Source organism: Heptranchias perlo, chromosome 6, assembly GCF_035084215.1.
Source record: "Heptranchias perlo isolate sHepPer1 chromosome 6, sHepPer1.hap1, whole genome shotgun sequence".
Lineage (NCBI taxonomy): Eukaryota > Metazoa > Chordata > Chondrichthyes > Hexanchiformes > Hexanchidae > Heptranchias > Heptranchias perlo.
The window spans coordinates 58513336-58534533 of NC_090330.1; the positions used below are offsets into that span (position 1 = coordinate 58513336).

Sequence of the window (21198 nt, forward strand, 5' to 3'; positions counted from 1 at the left end):
GAGAGAGAAGAGGGAAAAAAGACTCATCAGTACAAGTAACCTTAGCTAGAGGGGAACTAGTGGCTATGAGACATTTTTGGCAGATCCCAACTTGAAAACATTTGATAACAATTGAATCACTCTAAGGAGTACTGTAAATAGAAATGTAATCAATCCAACGGATCTACTCCATGATCTGGATTAGAGAATTCACATGTTAATACAGCTCCCTGTTGTACTTTAACAATTTTTTCTCTGTCTCCTGATTGCAGACACCATACATTTCCAAGATAGACAGGAAACCAGCTCTGAGGCCTTTGCTAAAACTGTTCTGAAACAGCAGTCCAATGGACTCTCCACTTTTCTCTCTCAGTAGAGAATTTCTTGGCATAAGCTTATCATCCACTGGATTACGGCTGAGATCAGGAAGTGACTTACTGTATATTCTATTGGCTTACCTTCTCTATACAGAAAGCCTCTATTTTCTGTGTGACTTTGGGGTGATCTGGGTTAAATATATCCAAGTGTTCAGCAAGAACAACGTCCTCAATAAAGAACTGCCGAATTGTTTTCAAAGGAATCTTCTGCAGGTTCATTTTCTTTCCTTTGACTCGCAGCAACCCAATATGTCTATAATCAAGAGCAAAAAAACTTCATAAATATTAATCAATGGTAAACAATTCATAAATACTAATGACGATAATGATATCCATAGGTTATTCCATGTCAAAATCACCTGAAATCTGCACAATTAAGTCAGACTTTGGTGAAGTTTGGTACAGATATTAGAGTGAATTTTACAAATCCATGCTGCTGGAGAGCATATTGGTAATCAGGCACAGAAGTCAATGTGTCTGGCAGGATTGGCCCGCTGACCTCCTATGTCCAAATTACTGTTATATACTCCTGGTGCATGAAACTCTGCTAGGGGTGCAAATTCAGCATCCTTTTTAGTTCTGGATAGCAATCAGGTGTCCAAGGTGGAAAACTTTGTGGTATCCAAGATAAATATTGCAACCAATGGACAGACCCAACAATGTAACACGGCTTCTCTGGAAAAGTGATGAGGAATAGAAACCATGGGTGATTCTTTTTTTTCTCTCCCTAGCCAGTGATACTATGGTCAGGTGTCACACAAGCAGTATGCTAGACTGCGACCTTGTTGCTCCAGTTTGATTTTGTTTCATCCACCCACTGAATAAATAGCGTATTCAATGGATCAAAGTGTATCTGCCATATCTCTCACAAACAGTTTTTTAAACATGATTTACTAAGTTGAGAGGACTACTTTGCACTGTAAGTGGCCCAGTATATTTTACTTGTTTGGATAAGTAAGTCAATTTGTCTGTTTTGCTACATATCAGAAAGTGTCAAGAAGCTTCTACCTTAGCCAAACCTAAAACAGTAAAATCTCAACTCAAAGTACAAGTTAGTAGGACAGGAATTAATCAGGTCATAAGAACATCATCTCCAAATTCTCAAGTCACATACCATCCTTACATGGACATATCGCCATTCCTTCAAGGTAGCTGGGTCAATATCCTGGAATTCCCTACTTAACACCATTGTGGGACTACCATCAGTACAAGTACTGTAGTGGCTCAATAAGGCAATCTGCAACTCCTCGTTAGGGATGGGCAAAAAACACAGATTTCCCAGATCAAATTTTTTAAAATGTATTGTTAAACAGTAGGAGACGCCTCTTAACTAACTTCATCTGTGCTAGAAAAGGTATAGTAAGAAAAATGCACATACTTTTTTACAGCTTCTCCTGGAGAAAGAGAAGTGACAACAGAGCTGCCAGGCTGTGAAACGTAGAAGAGCTGCTGTTCATTTCTTGTGGGAGCTATTTTACACTCATGTTCGTGGCCCCAAATGACAAGGTCCAGGAAATCATCTAAAAACTGCTCAGGAATGTAATTGGTAGCTCCGTGTTTGCTCCTGTTTGAGAAAGGATAAACTGTATAAATGCTTAACTAGAACATCAGATTCAGTTATAAAGATATTTTAAAGCACAATATTATTTCCATCTCTAAAACTTAAAACTGTTATTTCTTTAGAACCATTGGTGACAGTTATTGACACAAAAGTAAAACACTTCTGCAACTTTAAATTTGCTTCTGGTTGAATAAGAGATGACTGCCTTATTAGTTCTTTTAGCCATTGGATTTCTAATAGAAGTCGTGGCAGAATTCATTTACTGCAAGTTTCATTATGAATTTAATCTTGAAGACAGTTCTCATAGTATTTTTAACAATTTAGTAATCTTCAAGTTGCAAATCCCATCACAACAGAACAGTAATAAAGGCAGGACCTGTAAATTAGCTTTTCTTGCCTTGTCTTTCATAACATTTGGGATTCTAGTTATTAACTTCACCCCTCCCCCGTAACAAGTCACCTACGTAAACTTCTAAGAGTACACACTGATGAACAGAATGGCCCAAAGAAATAGCTAAACTATTGCGCAATACTTTGTAAATTAGTACAGATAGTCAAAGAACTTAAAGGGTGAAATTCGTTTTGCTGAAAAACTCAATGAGAGTACTAAATGGGATTTCAATGTTATTTTCTGTCAGATCATTAATTAGTTGGTTTCTTACCGGTTTTGATGAATGACAAATATGTTAAACCAGCTGTCTTCCTCTTCCTTTGGCCTAAGCATAGTAACTTGTTTATTTACAAACATCCGGTAAAGACGTTCATCTGGAATGGCTCCTACGAATTATTAGAACACACACAGCAATTTACCAAAGTGCCAACAGGATTTCAAATTCAATTAAGTGGGGGCTATTATTAAAAGACGGTGCCTAAAACCTTGAACAAGACTTTCATTACTTGTACTCAACTAAAATATTGCACTAATCAGCAGCAGTTAAACAGATGAGTCTCAGGAGCACAGCGGCTCCAATATTTTGTATTAGCTTTTTTTCCTGTAATTTTTTTTAAATCTCGGATTTTGCTAAATTTTGATATTATAGACTCAATTCATAACTCATACCATAGACTAGAATGCCATTCTGTAGTTTCCAATTCAACCTTGCCTTAAATATAATACAATTCACTCACATCAACCAACACTCAGCTGACATGAACCACAGGCGATGAGTGAGCAGCTCAACTGGAAAAACAAACTGGGAATAGCATTCTTCAATCTCAAGATGTTAACCTAAAAGTTGTCAGTTATTACATTTTCAGCAATGGCAGAGAATATTTCAGAAAAGATTAGCCACCATGCTGAGTCCACAGTTATTGGGGAGTATGTTTTTGATCCCTCACACCAAGTTTTCAATCTCGGTCATGCTGGTAAAGCAAAGTAGCTCACAATAGCAAGTTATCTGCTTATGGGAAGAGGGAAAGTCATCTGGGGTCCTAAGGCCAGAAGGACCTCTCGACTACAGGTGGTTCATAGCTTGAGAGAAAATAGAAAAGTTTGATGCCCTTTTTCAAATAAAAAGTTACGGTTCCTCTTCCTGCCCCCCCATCTCCAATAGAAACAATCCAGCCTACTGACAATTCTTTTATTTGTTCTCAGGACGTGGGCCATTCTTAGATGCCTCAAGAACGCAGTGGTGGGCTTTCTCCTTGGGCCGCTTCAATCCTTGCAGTAATTGTGCTCCAACAATGTTGTTGGGTCAATATTTTGGTATTCCCTGCCTAACAACAATGAAAGAATGGCAATTTATCTGCAAATCGCAATGCCGTGTGACTTGGAGGGGAACTTAGAGGTGATAGCATTCCCACAACATTGTTGTTTTTGTTCCTCTTGAAGGTAGAGGTCGCGAGGAGGAAAATGCTTTTGAAGAAACCTTGGAGTTGCTGCAGTTCATCCTGTAGATAGTATATACTACATCCACAGGGCACTGGTGATGGAGGGGATTGATATAGAGTCCAAAGCCAGGAGCACCAGTTAGGTGAACTGCTCTATTCTGGATGGTGTCGAGCTTCATAAGGGCTGTTGCGGCTGCATCTATCCAGGTGATTGTGCCATCGTACTACTGACTTGAGCCTTTTAAATGGTGGAGGGGCTCTGAGGGGTCAGGAGGTAAGCTACTCCTCGCTCTAACTAGCTTCTGCCCTGCTCTGGTAGCCATGATATTGAAAAGTTCTGGTCAACTGTGAAAGATACTGATGGTGGGGGACTTAGTGATGCTTTAAGGAGGGAGAATATTGGAAAAATAAATTGTTTGGCCATAGCCTTGTACTCGGCAGGCTAGACCCATGAACTCTCAAATACATTCAAAACAGGATGATATAGTACATACTCAAAACACTTAGAATGACACATGTTACATTAAACCAAGGCCCAGTTTTCCTGCTCAGGTAGATATAAAAGATCCTGTGGCGCTACTTGAAGAGCCAGGGGAGTTCTCCTGGTGTCCTAGCTAATATTTAGCTCTCAATAAACAAACACAGCCAAAAAGATTTACCAGTCACTTATCTCATTTGCTATTTGTGAGAAATTGGCTGCCATGTTTGACTACATAACAAGTAACTACACTTCAAAAGTAACTCATCGTGAGGCAATTTGGGACTTCCCAAGAATGTGAAAGAACTATATAAATGTGATTTCCTTCTTCCTTAACTGGACAGGAGCAAACTTGCGATTTATAATAAAGTGCTTTTATATACCTACAGTTTCAGTAAATAGTTTCTGTTTCCCCAAACTCAGAGCCTCACCTAACCCATAGAGCGCTATCTTAGTGTCTCCTTTCTGGATCAGAACAGGGCTAATGTCAATCTTCTGAACAGACATTGACCGACCAAAATGGTTTATTAATCCAGCACAGCTCAACAGATCCAAGGCACATAGTGCATCTGCCTAAAACAGAAATGAAATACAGAGAAGATTTAATATATACATGGAGTCAAATTCCTAGCAGCAGCTCAAGTGCAAAGAGCCCAGTGGCCTCTTTCATGCTTTAATTTCTATGATTCTTTTATCTACCAGATAAAGCTGGTTAGGGTTACATTTAAGTATGGAATAATGGCATTTACTATATATAATTATTCGTTACTAGTTTAAAAAGACAGAATTTAAGAATACATTTAAAGGAAATACCCAGGACAATCTAAAAACGGCTTCATTTTTGAGCATTCAAAATACATCAAGTCTAATTCTTTTTAAATAAAACTTCTAAGTTATATTCCTATATTGTGGCTGACTGCACAAAATTACAATATTCCATAGCAAATCTGCAATAACATTAATGGATTAAAAACAAAAAATATACTTGCTATTTTAATATAGCAAAATACTTTAAAAAGGATTGATTATTGCCACTGACAAAATATGAACATGAAACATTTCTATGATAAAAAACCCTCACGTTGGAGAATAGTGCCTTTCAACATCATAGTTATGCATAATTTTTCCAGTCAAAACTCCATAGCTCAGGCTTCCATTGGCAGAAATTCAGGGAACTACAGCAGTAATATCGGGAGCACAGCATAACACCTGTTTCCTGATCAGTCTAAGCACCGTTCCACATTGCTGGCCATGTGACTGGGCCTCTGTACACTAAAGTGCATAGTGCAGACATTAGATCAATTAAGGCAGTTAATACTGAGGGGATGAACCACATGCCAGAGTTTCTACATCACACAATGTGTACCTGCCACCCATATTATTCCAGCGTGACAGCCCAGCCAGCATCTCTGAAGGAAATTCTGAGTTTCCAAACAACACTGGACATGGGAACAGGAGTAGGCCATTCTGCCCACCGAGCTTCTTTTACCATTTAATTAGATCATGGCTGATCTGTACCTCAACTCCATTTACCCACCTTTGTTCCATATCCTTGATACCCTTGCCTAATAAAAATCTGTCAATCATTTCTTAATTGAACCAGCATCCACAGATTTTGGGGAGTTCCACATTTTCACTACCCTTTTATGTGAAAAAGTGCTTCCTGATTTCACTCCTGAATGGCGTAGCTCTAATTTTAAGATTATGTCCCCTTGTTCTGGATTCTCCCACCAGAGGAAACAGTTTCTCCGAAACTACCCAATCAAATCCCTTTATCATTTTAAGCACCTTGATTAGATCACCCCTCAACCTTCTGAACTCAAGGGTATACAAGCCAAGTTTATGCGACCTGGCCGCATAATTTAACCCTTTAAGTCCTGGTATCATTCTGGTGAATCTGCGTTGTACCCCTTCCAAGGCCAATATATCTTTTCTGAGGTTCAGTGCCCAAAACTGAATGCAGTACTCTGGATGGAGTCTGACCAAGGCTCTGTAAAACTGAAACATAACTTCCTCACTTTTGTATTCCAGCCCCCTTGAGATGAAGGCCATCATTCCATTTTTGATTCCTTTTTGTACCTGTGCACTAGCTGTTAGTGATTTGTGTACGTGGACCTCCATAGCGCCTATTTTCTCACCATTAAGAAAATATTCTAAATTTTTTTTTTTCGATCCAAAGTGGACAACTTCATATTTCAACACACCTAACTTCATTTGTCACAGTTTTTCCCACTCTCTTGTAAGTCTCTCTGTAACTTCTCGCTCCCATCAACACAATTTATTGTGTGTCCTAATTTAAGTGTCATCTCCAAACTTAGATATACAATGCTCTATATTCCTTCATCCAAGTCAGGTAAAAAGCCAAGGCCCCAGTTTATTTTTGTCTAATGTTATTATGATAGCTGTCTTATTAAACCCAGTCGTTATACATATGGAATTATGACAGCCAGCTAGAGTCAGAAATCTTGTACCAATGCTATCCAGACACATAATTGTAAATTGGGTCAATTTCAGGCTTAATAGAAATATAATTAAAACTTAAACAATCCTGTGATTGGTTCAGTTTGTATTTGACTGACCGTGAAGCCCTGATATTAATTAACTTGGGGAGGAAATCGGGGCTGAAGCGGGCAGCAAACCGTCTGACCCCTCGCAGCACAAAGCTCAAGAGATTTTAATTCCCGGGTCTTATTAGCATTTCCCAACAATGACTCCGCCTGAAGTCACTAGGAATGACGTTACAGTCGGTGGGCGGGAGTCAAAATTTGTGAGGGATCAGGTCGCCGCTGGGGACCAACAGAAACGGTTCTTGGCAACATAAGTAAGGAATGGGGGGGGGGGGGGAGAGAAACAATCAGGAAAGTCTGCATACGGTGGTGGGGGGGAAAGAGAAGCCTGGTCCACGAGGAACCTTTAAAAGAGTTACACTTACCTGGGCTTCCTGTTGTCAGGATCCTGGTTGCCATCAGCTTCTGCTGGAGGGTTTGAGCCTGTGAGGCCCTTAGTCATGCCCCTAGTTAAAGTAGCGCATGCATCCAATGAGTCATCGGGATGAAATTTTGCCATTTAAATTAGGCCAGCGCTCCTCTGGGGCTGGCAACCTTCCTGTGCCTGATTTCAGGCTAGTTAAAACGGTGAAGGGGTGGAAACATGCGCGAATCCTGCCCCGCCATCTTAACCCCTTGGCCTGCATTGTTCTCATCAGATAGTGGGGATTAAAATTCCCCCTTTCATTTTTGAATCAGAGAGGTCAGTTATTCAAAATCTGGGATGCCCCAGGAACTCTTTTCTGGGATATGAAGATGACAACCCTCTTTGACTCAAGAATCAATTAAAAGTTCTCAAAGGAAGTAGTGGCAGTTGGAAAATCTCAGACACAATCCAGGAGACAGTTTGAAAGGTATCGGGGTCGATAACACAGAGGTGGGATCTGAGCAGGGAGGGGAATCAGATGGCAGGCACAAAACATCGTGGGGCACTTGGGAATGTCCGATTGCAACAGGGATGCCTCATTATCATTTTACTTCCAAATTTTGTGTCTCCAATGCACGTGAGCAGGCATGATGCGCATCCGCATGAAGCGATTTCACCTCGATTATTTAACGGGCCGATGCAAAGATGGTATTTGGAGGAGTTGGGAGCATTTTAGAAGAAATAATTAACAGATGGAGACAGGAAGGTCAACAATCCGCTTCAATGAGGCATCATTTGATTTATTGCTGGGTGCAGTAACAACCAGGAAGGAGGTACTGTTGCCAAGGAATGGCAAGATGAAAAGCTGCTGCTATGACCAAGAAGGTGTGATGTGGAGATGCCGGTGATGGACTGGGGTTGACAATTGTAAACAATTTTACAACACCAAGTTATAGTCCAGCAATTTTATTTTAAAAGCTTGTGAATTTAAAATAAAATTGCTGGACTATAACTTGGTGTTGTAAAATTGTTTACAAGAAGGTGTGGTTAGAGGTGGCTGAGGAGGTCAGCAGCAGGAGTGTTGTGCCCCATACCTGGATCTAGTGGAGGAATTGATTTTATGACCTAACCAGGTAAGGAAAGGTGAGCACAGTTGCAGGTTCACCTACATCCTGTAGTGCACCCCACCGTCTCTCCCCCCCCCCCCCCCCCCCCCCCCCCAGTCTTATCAAACATAATCTATCTCATCACTCCTCACAGCCATTTAAATTTCAGCAGCACCCATTTTGCCCTTTCTATGCACTTCCTCATGCCCCCCTTTCTCCAACCACCAATGCCACTCACCCCAATCCTTATGCAATGTGATCCCACTTCAGTCAGCTCACCAGATTCTCAGCACACATTCTCAACTGCATTCGTGAGGCATCTGCCAGATAGTCACCCTCACCAAATACACTGCTTTCATCAGCTGCACATATGCCTTACAGACATTCATAGGTGTGTCGTGTTCCCCTGCAGGAGAAGAGAGCCCAAAATAAAAAGGAGAGGGAGAGGACCAGAGATGTCCACCACAGATTGTCGAGTTGACATCATGCTGAATTTCAATATTTGTACATTTCCATTACTAAATACGTCCATCTCTTTCTTCCAGGGCCATCACGTGAAAAACAGCAGCCCAAGTCCCTTCTGGACGACGTTTCCTCAGAGGAGCTGATTCCTTCTGTGGGTGCACTGTCACAGGACACATGCGAACCAGGCACCAGCGCAGACACGAGCACTTCGGTGGGTCCTCTTAGACAGTTAGGTGGGATCTCACCAGGTAAATCACAGTTCACAAGTGATCAAGAGCAGAGTGGTGGCAAGAACAGCTGTGAAGACTGTGTCAGAGGGCGCATTCCTCTCCAAGGTCTGCTCAGCTGGACAGAGATGGTGAACCCGGGGGACCATCAATGAAAAGGAGAATCATAGAGGGTTAACAGCAAATATGCGAGGTACTGGCAGTCATGCTACGCACACTGTCCACAATAGCACAGAGAATGAAGGAGTCCAGATCAAGCATTTATGGGTTGATGTTGCAGGCCACTGCAAGAATATCTTCCATGGATAGAGTGGCTTCCTCTGTGGAACTTGAATTGGGGCACTCTAATCTGTCCCTGCAAGCCCTGACTGCAGCTGGTAAACTATGGATGCCAACATTTTTGCCATCTGCAGATACCGTAGCTGTGACTTTACAAGGCGTCACTGATCTGCTTCAAGCTGCTCTCCCGCAGAGAGGTAGGAGTGAAGTGCCACTGGCCCAGAAAGGGCGAAAAGGGACATGGAAGCGGGAACTCCACTCAAAACGCTCCCAACGTCTCACCCGTTGCCCACCGCTTCAACCAGTACCCGATAGTCTGCCTCCTCTCTCTATGGCTGAGTCTGCCCCTGCACATGTGCAGGTAGAGCAGTCTTTGGCGGGGCCCTCACGAGCATATCTCAGAAGTCAGAGCAGGGATCAGAGCAGCCTCCCACTACCTCGGCTGAAGCCACAGGGATTGCACCACGTAAGAATGGTAGGGAAAAGAAAAGCTTTGTAGTTCATCAAGGGTATGTACATAGGTGTTTATAAAAATGTGTTATTAACTTTCATTTATTTATTTACAGAAAATTTATAAATTTGCACCACTTTCCCATGTTCACCACTCTAGCATGCTGAGTGCCAACTCTGGTTTTCAGTTGCTTGGTGATGAATGTGAAGACATGAATTGATTAAGACCAATCGGTGCATGTGCAACAGGTGGATGATTGCTTACAGGACTGCTTTGTCAGTTGAGGTGGGGGGTGGGGATATGGGGTAATACTTATTATGGTCCAGTGTGAGTGACTAACTGAACCTTCGAGCTATTAGGCCTTCTCTCGCATCCTGAGCAGCACTGAGTGGCTGGTCTGAAATTGGGGGCCCCATCTTCATCCTCATCAGATGAAGAGTGCTGAACGCCTTGTTCCTCCTCCATCTGTAGTCCTTGCTGCTGCTCTATGTTGTGCAGAACGTAGCACACCACAATTATCCTAAATACCCTCGCTGGCGAGTACTGAAGGGCACCTCCAGACCTGTCCAGGCACCTGGTGCATCTTGAGCATGTCAATGGCTTGCTCAATGATACATGTGGGTGTCAAATGGCTGGCGTTGTAGCACTCTTGGGGTTCATTGCTGGGGTTCCTCAGGAGGTGTCAGCAGCCAGATTTGAAAGGGGTATCCTTTATTGTCTAGCAGCCACCCCTTAAGGGTGGTTCCAGGTATGAACAGGTCGGGGATGTTGAACTGCTGCAGTATGAAAGCATCATGACAGCTCCCAGGGAATCTGGCGCCGACCTGCATGGACCTTTTCTTGTGGTTGCACAACAGCTGCACATTGATGGAATGAAATCCCTTGTGGTTGATAAATGCTCCTGGTTGATCTGGTGGTGCTTGGATTGCCACGTGTGCAGTCGATGGCATCCTGAGGGAAGCCAGCAAGAGACATGAATCCGAATGCCCGCTCATTCTGGAAACTGTCATCACTGGGGACGTTTACATACCTTCCAGTCCTGGCAAACAATCCATAAGTCACTTAGAATTATAGAAATTTACAGCACAGAAGGAGGCCATTCAGCCCATCATGTCTGCGCCGGTCGAAAGAGAGCCTTCCAGCCTAATCCCACTTTCCAGCTCTTGCTCCGTAGCCTTGTAGGTTGCGGCACTTCAGGTGCATATCTAAGCACCTTTTAAATGCGATGAGGGTTTCTGCCTCTACCACCCTTCCAGGCCCCAAGTTCCAGACCCCCAACCACTCTCTGGGTGAAACAATTTTTCCTCAGCTCCCCTCTAATCCTTACTTTAAATCTATACCCCCTGGTTATTGACCTCTCTAAAGGGAAATACATCCTTCCTATCCACTCTATCTAGGCCCCTCATAATTTTATACACCTCAATTAAATCTCCCCTCAGCCTCCTCTGTTCCAAAGAAAACAACCCCAGCCTATCCAATCTTTCCTCATAGCTAAAATTCTACAGTCCTGGCAACATCCCCGTAAATCTCCTCTGTACTCTCTAGTGCAATCACATCTTTCCTGTAATGTGGTGACCAGAACTGTACGCAGTACTCTAGCTGTGGCCTAACTAGTGTTTTATACATCTCCCTGCTCTTATAATCTATGCCTTGGCTAATAAAGAAAAGTATCCCGTATGCCTCTTAACCATCTTATCTACCTGTCCTGCTACCTTCAGGGATCTGTGGACATGCACTCCAAGCTCCCTCTGTTCCTCTACACTTCTCAGTATCCTACCATTTATTGTGTATTCCCTTGCCTTGTTTGCCCTCTCCAAATGCATTACCTCACATTTCTCCACATTGAATTCCATTTGCCACTTTTCTGCCCACCTGACCAGTCCATTGATATCTTCCTACAGTCTATTGCTTTCCTCCTCACTATCAACCACACAGCCAATTTTTGTATCATCTGCAAACTTCTTAATCATGCCCCCTACATTTAAGTCTAAATCATTAATATATACCACAAAAAGCAAGAGACCTAGCACTGAGCCCTGCAGAACCCCACTGGAAATTGCCTTCCAGTTACAAAAGCACCCGTCGACCATCACCCATTGCTTCCTGCACGGAGCCAATTCTGGATTCAACTTGCCACTTTCCCTTGGATCCCATGGGCTTTTACTTTTCTGACCAGTCTGCCACATGGGACTTTGTCAAAAGCCTTGCTAAAATCCATGTAGACTACATCAAACACATTACCCCCATCGACCCTCCTTGTTGACCCCTCAAACAATTCAATCAAGTTATTCAAACACCTGCTGTAAGCATTTATGTGCAACTGACTGAAAGACCCTAGCTATGTCTCCGGTAGCTCCCTGGAAGGAACCAGAGGCAAAAAAAATTGAGGGAGTGACAATCTCAGCCTTCAGATGCACTGCTCTTCCAAGAAGTCAAGGAAGCTGAGCCTCTATCTCTACACTCTGTTATGTGGGTAATGCTCCCTGCGAACTCGACCCCTCTGTTGTCCACCTGCAGCTCCCTCCACAACATACCCTTACTGCTGTGAATGCTGATGGTCTTCCTCATCTGAAGTCCAATCAAACGCAGCCATGGCGCCACCCATCCTGATGAAGTCTGTCAATATCTCCAACAGCTATTTACAATCTATATTAATGACTTAGAATGAAGGAACAGAGTGTAATGTATCCAAGTTTGATGACTATACAAAGCTAGGTGGGAAAGTAAGCTGTGAGGAGGACACAAAGAGGCTGCAAAGGGATATATAGACAGGTTAATGAGTGGGCAAGGTGATGACAGATGGAGTTTAATGTGGAGAAATATGAGGTTATTCACTTTGGTAGGAAGAATAAAAAAACAGAATTTTTTTCAATGGTGAGAAACTATTAAATGTTGGTGTTCAGAGGGATTTGGGTGTCCTTGTACACGAAGCACAGAAAGTTAACATGCAGGCAATTAGGAAGGTAAATGGTATGTTAGCCTTTATTGTAAGGGGGTTGGAGTACAAGAGTAAGGAAGTCTTACTGCAATTGTTCAGGGCTTTGGTGAGACCACACCTGGAGTACTGTGTACAGTTTTGGTCTCTTTATCTAAGGAAAAATATACTTGCCTTAGATGCATGTAACAAAGGTTCACTAGATTGATTCCTGGGATAAGAAGGTTGTCCTATGAGGAAAGATTGAGTAGAATGGGCCTATGCTCTCTGGAGTTTAGAAGAATGAGAGGTGATCTCATTGAAACATATAAGATTCTATGAGGGCTTAACAGGGTAGATGCTGAGAGGATGTTCCCCCCTGGTTGTAGAGTCTAGAACTAGGGCACATAATCTCAGGATAAGGGTATCAGATGTTTAGGACTGAGATGAGGAGGAATTTCTTCACTCAGAGGGTCATGAATATTTGGAATTCTCTGCCCCAGAGAGCTGTGGATGCTCAGTTGTTGAGTATATTCAAGACTGAGATCGATAGATTTTTTGACTCTAAGGGAATTAAGGGATATGGGGATCAGGAGTGAAAGTGGAGCGGAGGTCGAAGATCAGCCATGGTCTTAATGAATGGCGGAGTAGGCTTGAGGGGCTGTATGGCTTACTCCTACTCCTTATGTTCTTAAAAATTGTACAAATATGTCTCTCACAACAAGTACTCTCACCAAACCATTTCCCAAAGGGAACAGAGAAGGCAGCTGTAAGCACTAAGCCTTTATTCATATGGGGACACCTGACCTTTGACCATCCCCATGAAACACTGCTCAGACTCGCCTCCGTTTTACTGCCGAGTTTCCCGAACCCCTGAGAAACCTGTGCAGGGGGCATTAATTTCAAATCAGTGCCAAAATCTCCAGGAATGAGCAACATTATAATTACGGATCCACTTCTGCAGATTGGGTTACTCAGACGGCCTGACATCCGCCACGGTCAAAACAAAATCAGGTGCATTTGCGGTGGGTTTTGCGAAATTGACGATTTAAACCCCACCTCCACCCCCCCCCCAACCCTCTCCCGCCCATCGAAGGGGGTTTAAAACTCCCATCATGTTTGAAATTCTTCAAAGGAGAAACACAGTGTACTTAAAAGTCAGTAACAGAGTAACAGTTTAGTTCTTAAGAGTTGCAATCTTTTATCAATTTGAAGATAGATAAAAGACTACATATAATGAGATACATATTGTTAGATTATTTGCTTGTTCATTGAATAATAAATTTGTTTGCTATTTCAAATTTAAAACAAGATCTGATGTGTTGCTTTATCATTTTCAAAGACTGAAGTTACATCTTATAGGGGCGTAAGATAGCACAGTACCTAAAAGTAATTATCAAGCAATGTTTGCTGTTCAGTTATCTCAACACGTTACCAAAAGCTTACCTAGACCTCAAGGCAAGAGTTGAGACTGGAAGATAAGGGGAGTTAGAACTCAGTCATGAGACTGATTAAAGAGAACTAAAATAATCTAGGGCAAGGTGATTTAAAAAGACCCCCAAACTACAGGAGTCAACATCTTCATAACAATCATCACTGAGAAGCAGCAGCAGTTATCGTACTGCTAGCTTTCTATGAGTGCATAAGATTGTGACCTTTTTGAACAGAAAGCACTGCTACTCTCTCAATGTCCAGCTGGGCTTTGACCACCAGAACATAAACAAGCACGACAATAGCAAGTTCCTTACAGCTCCCGCAACACATGTATTTTTCTCCAATCATCTGTATTAGCTTTTATCCTGGAGAAGGTAGAATGGAAGGCTAGTTCCTTTCAGACCAAGGCTACTGTCGCCAGCCCTGACTAATGACACCTTTGCAGCTGCCACAGACAGAACTTGAGCACCCATACAAGTTGTATGTAACCACCAGGATCATTAGTGAACATTCTATTGGCATCTTGAAACAACACTGCACTTATCTGGACAATTCAGGGGGCACATTACAGAACAGCCCATGCGGGGTCTCCAGGATCATCACTGAATGCTGCACACTGCAGAATTTTGCTATCTGAAGAGGCTGAATCATGGAAGATAAAGAGCAGAATCCAGAATGCGCCTAAGTACAGGAGGGAGGCAGTGAAATGAGGAAGTAGCTCCTGAAACACTAAAGCAGCCTGGAAGACTAGTGCACGCTAACGCAAGATACAAAAACAAAAGGTGTGGTTTACTCACAATTTTGTTATGTGGGATTGTGGTGGCTAACTCGTGTTACCTGCTTTCAGCTATCTCCTCTCATGTCTAGTGCCCCCAATACTTTGAGGTGTGAGGAGGCCATCAATCTTTTAATTTATATACCTCCTTGCAATATTGGTTACAGCCTCTGGGCTGTGACATTGGTTTTCCTCAATCTAATAACCAAGCTTAAATGCCCCCTAATTGCAATTCGCAACTGATGGAGGACTAGTTCTTCTCCCTTTTCACTGGATATCCCAATGTATGGGAGATTTAGCCCACCTATGGAAACAACAGGTTCTGCAAGTACTTACCTATTGTATTAAATTTGGTACGTGGGTAAGTACACTTACCAGTATGTGATCAAACATTACAACTTCAATGTGTAAAATAATTAAAAACAAAAATCTTACCCCTGTAGGGTCATCATGGTTACCATGAACACTGAAAACAGGAATAGAGATGTTTAAATTTCCATCTTGATAGTTTACCCAGGGAAATCTAAAAAAAAGATATGATAACCAATAGTTGAGAAATACAAAGTTGCATCTTTTTTTAAAAAAAAGGTAAGATCAGCTAATTCAGCATAGATAGGAAATTGATCCTGGAACCTTAAGTCAATTTCAAATTGTCTACATTAAAACCTAGTACAGTATCAAATCCATAATTCAATGTTCTCTATAACCTACCTTAGTGTAGCACACCATCATGCACTACCGCATTTAATAAATAAATGCAATGATTAACTCGTATTTAGCAAGTACCTTGGTTAAGAATTGTCTCATGAATGGTGCCACAAGACACTGCGTGTTGGTGCTGCAGCAGTGGGGAAAAGCAAATGCCATCTCCTACACAGCCGAGATGCTGACCTCATTTGCAATACTGTAGGGAGCCATTGAAGAAAAAAAATCAGGAGAGTCATTCCTGAGCTGCTGTCACATAGACCTCTGCTACTGTCACTAGAGTGTAAGGACAGGTCAAAACCTGCCTTCTAGGAGGCAGGTGATGTGTGACCCTGGGAGAAAAACAGGATTCAAATTAAGAAATCCTGGCCATGGTTTAAATTCACTTGCAGGAAAAGGAGAAGCAGACTATACTCTGACAAAATAAAAGCAGAAAGTTGATTGTGTTTGAGTTAGGGAGGTAACAGATCCAGTAGCTGTTCTTTTATTTCACATTGAAGGAACTTATATGCACGCTTTGTAAAAATGTAAATGAGTTCTTTGTTTGGGATGCGGAACTAAAATTACTGGCGAGAGAGGTGAGCAGCTATGAAGCAAAATAGTGCAAAACCAGAGTAGGCAGAATGAGGCATATCAAAATGTAACAGTAAATACTCACAAGGGCAAAGTTCCAACACTACAATTCAACCATCCAGATTTTAAAGCTCAGTATACTCAACTCTGATAGACAAACTAGGAGTGTGCAAAAAGGAAGTGTCATACTACTATGAGCAAGAACCACTTTTGTAGATCATATGTTTCATGCCATACATTTGTGTGTATTTTAACCAGCGTCTGTTAGCTGTTTGTAACAAAATCATACATATTTAAGAAATAGGAGCAGAAGTAGGCTGTATGGCCTTTGTGGGGCTGTATGCATTTAGGATTCACCTACAAAAAGTGAACAGAGGACATAGTCGCACATGGCTTTCATTATTCAGAGATCACATATTGAATTTAAAGCTGCCCAATCCACTAGTTTGTGCTTCAATTTATGTAACAAAATTACAATGCAAAATTCAAAAAGCTCAATAAATGACAAGGACACTTAGATTTCTAAGTCTTTTTGACTATGAGATTCTTTGAGTGATAACTCTTTTGGCAAGAGTTTTACTTTAATTATTTTAAAAGTTAGGAAAACTGAAGTAAATAAATGACAATAACTTCAAATATATTAAAAAGTACTTACTTGCTAAAACCAAAATTCACCGACTGGTCACTTAAGATTTCAAACTGTATTGGATTATCACCCATACAGTATCTTCTCAATAACTCCATACAGGTATGCAATGTTTTACGGGAGGGTTTGTTGTCATGAAAGAGATCGCCACCCAACAATATAAAATCAACCTAGGAGGTGGACAGAGATGGAGCAAAATAAATTTTTTTCCATATTTTGGCTGATGCAAAATAATAAGTCAGACGTAAATTTCACTTTAGCTACAAATAAGTATAACCTCGACTAAACTTTAGGCTAATTAAATGAAATAGAGGCACAATAGGTTGCAGCAGGACATCACTTTGCGTATGAATTCCCAAGAGTGCTGTGATCTTGAAAGTTCTCATTGCATTTTTTTTTAAAATTCGTTCATGGGATGTGGGCGTCGCTGGCGAGGCCAGCATTTATTGCCCATCCCTATTGCCTTGAGAAGGTGGTGGTGAGCCGCCTTCTTAATCCGCTGCAGTCCGTGTGGTGAAGGTTCTCCCACAGTGCTGTTAGGAAGGGAGTTCCAGGATTTTGACCCAGCGACGATGAAGGAATGGCGATATATTTCCAAGTCAGGATGGTGTGTGACTTGGAGGGGAACATGCAGGTGGTGTTGTTCCCATGTACCTGCTGCTCTTGTCTTTCTAGGTGGTAGAGGTCGTGGGTTTGGGAAGTGCTGTCGAAGAAGCCTTGGCGAGTTGCTGCAGTGCATCCTGTGGATGGTACACACTGCAGCCAGTGCGCCAGTGGTGAAGGGAGTGAATGTTTATGGTGGTGGATGGTGTGCCAATCAAGTGGGTTACTTTGTCCTGGATGATGTCGAGCTTCTTGAGTGTTGTTGGAGCTGCACTCGTCCAGGCAAGTGGAGAGTATTCCATCACACTCCTGACTTGTGCCTTGTAGATGGTGGAAAGGTTTTGGGGAGTCAGGTGGTGAGTCACTTGCCGCAGAATACCCAGCCTCTGACCTGCTCTTGTAGCCATAGCCAAGCAGAGCTCAATAGCTTCCCAGACAAAGGGATCTTCTGACAAAGTTATCTACACTGCTTTGAGCAGCCAATTTCAGAGCAGCACTGGTAAAGCCAAGCCAACTACTCTCTCAGATGGTATGGTGCACGATGAAAAGAATAAAATAGCTTTTTGTTACATTAATCCAATTGTGACCTTTTTTCAAGTTTGTTACACCCAAGCAATTGAGCACGAATGTCATAAAAAAGTTACTTCTATTGCTTCATAATTAATATAAACCAGTATCATAAGATTCACATGGGTACAGTACATTCAGGAGCAGTGGGGCCAACATCAGAGGATCATGTCAATAGCCCAATCATCCAATTTATAAACAAATTAACAAGTGTGGCATATCTTGGTTGTAGCAAAATATATGAAAAAATATTTTATTTCAACAAATGCAACACATCATTTTAATTTATGGACCAGTGATTAAGGTCACCAGTATTTAGCAATAACATCTTACATTTATATAGCATCTTGAACACAGATTAAAAGGTCTCAAGGTGCTTCACAAAGTAATGAAGAAAATAGACAACATGCCAAAGGAGATGATCAGGGCGGGTGTCCATAAGCTTTGTCAAAGACCAACTTGCAATATAAAATCTATGGCACAATTTTAAAGAAATTAAATAAAATATGATTTACATTCAATTCTGTGACATACACATCACTGGTATGTTAAACGACCAATCTTAAATCTGTATGCACTTCCTGCCAACTTTTTCAATTATAAATTCCCACATCCATATTTATAATGCAAACTGTCAATGTAAACTTGCATTTATGTAGCATCTTTAATCCTCTGTAAAATTGCTCACCTCTATCCCTACATCGGCTCATTCACTGCTAAAACCTTCGTCACCTCCAGACTTGATGGGCTAGAAATTGGGCCTTCTAGCGTGACGTGCGCCGGACACCATCTTGGTAAAGGGATTAGCGCATGCTTAACGAATGCCGGCAGCACGTAAAGTAAGGAGAATATGCATTCGATCAGTGTGCAACACTGATTTAAAGTGATAAGTTCCAAAATTGTGTCTAACGCTCCATTCAATGCACAGTCTTAATCACGAATATCTGAACATCCCCACCAGCGCTATTTAAAGGGAAAATGCAGGATTTACAGGTTAGTTGCTGGGTTATTGCTTCTGGCTGCCAATGCATTTGTAACTTTTTTTTTGGAGGTCTCCTATACTTGAATACCAGGACGAGGGGACATAGTCTAACATTTAGAGCCAGTACGTGCAGAAGCAATGTTAGGAAACACATCTACACGCAAAGGGTGGGAGAACTTTGGAATGCTCTTCTGCAGACAGCAGTTGATGCTAGCTCAATTGTGAATTTTAAACTGAGATTGATAGATTTCTGTGAACCAAGGGTATTAAGGAATATGGGGCTACGGCAAGTATATGGAGTTAGGTCAAAGATCAGCCATGATCTTATTGAATGGCGGAACAGGCTCGGGGGGACTAAATGCCACTGCCACTTGCTGCTTCCTGTTATGCGCCACCTTCTCCTGCAAGAAAGCAGGTCATGTGTCTGGGTGATGTGCCTGTCATGGTTGAATAGTTGCCAGTGTGTATGACTTGTGAGATGTGGGTGTGCAACTTGCAACAGTGGTAATGTGTAAGGCTGAGAGGAAGCATCTGATTGGAAGAGTTGAGTACTGATTGAAAGAGTTTGTTGGTAGGTGGGTGATGGGGTGTGTAGTGCGTGGAGCAGTGGATGCGGCTCGTGGTGCAGTTAGTAGGAGATGCCACTTGACATCACTCACCTTGACCAGTCATGTCACAGCATTGAATTTCTTCCTGCACTGCATCCATGTTCGTGGTGCTTTGCGCCTGACATTGACTTTGTCCCCTACTGCCTTTTGAGCATATGTCTGGAGGGCCTCGTGGCCCCCCCCCACCCCTCGCAGATGTGGGATGCCCCTCCTTCTGTCCACCTCTTGCAGCAAGGCCTCTAGTGGATCAGCAGAGTACCTTGGTGCATGCACTGTTGCAGGCCTGGTACCAACACGGACAGGCAGATTGGTGAGATCTGGCATGCAGATTGGAGGATGTGGGATTTAGTCGTGCGCAACCTTTACTCAATATTTTAACATAACTCAACAGTTTGTAAACATAGGGACGGGACCTTCAACTGTGTTTTATGTGTGCGATGTCTGATCTCCATTCAGAATCCGTGCAGTCAGCAGACTGTTATTTTTAAGAGATTTTGGCAGGCTGTCAAAACAGCCTGCCTTTAAGACATTGGGGCTCCCCCTGCTGGTGAAAAGTGTGACTATCCTTGAATCCTCATGTCAATGCTGATTTGGATCGCTGCTTGCAGGTGAGTACCGAGGCTGGACGAATGTCTCGTCCTACTTGAGCAGGAAGCACAAGATGCAGGTTAGTCGTGGATCGCGGTTCCCGCGCCCGGTTAGTGGCCTTGTCCAATTTAACCACCGATTACTCCTTGCTGGCCTTCCATCCTCCACCTTCCACAAACTCCAACTCATCCAAAACTCTGCCATATCCGAAATCTAGTGATTCCTGCCTATCACCTCAGCCTCGCTGACCTACATTGAGGCACTAGGTGACCGGTGGCCAAATTTAAGATTCCCATTCTAGACTTTAAATCCTTCCAATATATCACTGCTCCCCATTTCTGTAGCCTCTTGCAGCTCGCCCGAACTCTTTGTACTTGTATCCTTCATAATCTCTCCTTCTGTGGTTCGGCATCCATTTCCTCACACCTTTGTGAAACACCTTGGGATGTTTTTCTCTATAAAAGCTACATAAATGCAACTTACATTGAGTCTACAGCACAGAAACAAGCCATTCGGCCCAACTGGCTTACGCTGGCATTTATGCTTCATACAAGCCTCCTCCTTCCCTACTTCATCTACACCCATCAGCATACCTTTCTATTCCTTTCTTCTTCATGTGCATATCTAGCTTCCCCTTAATTGTATCTATGCTATTTGCTTCAACTACTCCTTGTGGTAGCACGTTCCAGATTCTTATCACTCTTTGGCTAAAGAAGTTTCTCCTGAATTTCCCATTGGATTTATTAGTGACTATTTTATATTTATGACCTCCAGATTTAGATTCCCCACAAGCGAAAACATTTTCTCTACATTTACCCTTTCATGATCTTAAAGACCTCTATCAGGTCACCCCTCAGCCTTCTCTTTTCTAGAGAAAAGAGCCCCAGCCTGTTTAGTCTTTCCTGATAAGTATATCCTCTCAGTTCTGGTATCATCCTTGTGAATCTTTTTTGCACTCTCTATTGCCTCTATATCCCTTTTATAACAGAGGCCAGAACTGTGAACAGTACTCCAAGCATGGTCTAACCAATGTTCTATACAAGTTTAACATAATTTCTTTGCTTTTCAAGTCAATCGCTCTAGAAAGGAACACCGGTGCTTGGTTTGCCTTTTTATGGCCTTATTAAACTGCGTCAC

General features: G+C 42.3%; 1 protein-coding gene across 5 annotated transcripts in view; it reads right to left on the reverse strand.

The window, feature by feature from the left end:
- Nucleotides 1–21198, reverse strand: part of mre11a (MRE11 homolog A, double strand break repair nuclease) — a 66305-nt gene that overhangs the window by 41569 nt on the left and 3538 nt on the right. For all 5 annotated transcript variants that reach the window (XM_067986352.1, XM_067986353.1, XM_067986355.1 and 2 more), the window contains exons 4-9: nt 16723–16883; nt 15225–15312; nt 4657–4798; nt 2580–2694; nt 1735–1920; nt 438–609 (exon numbers count right to left, since the gene is read on the reverse strand). In XM_067986352.1, coding sequence (XP_067842453.1) covers nt 438–609; nt 1735–1920; nt 2580–2694; nt 4657–4798; nt 15225–15312; nt 16723–16883 — 864 coding nt within the window. The remainder of the gene's footprint in view (nt 1–437; nt 610–1734; nt 1921–2579; nt 2695–4656; nt 4799–15224; nt 15313–16722; nt 16884–21198) is intronic.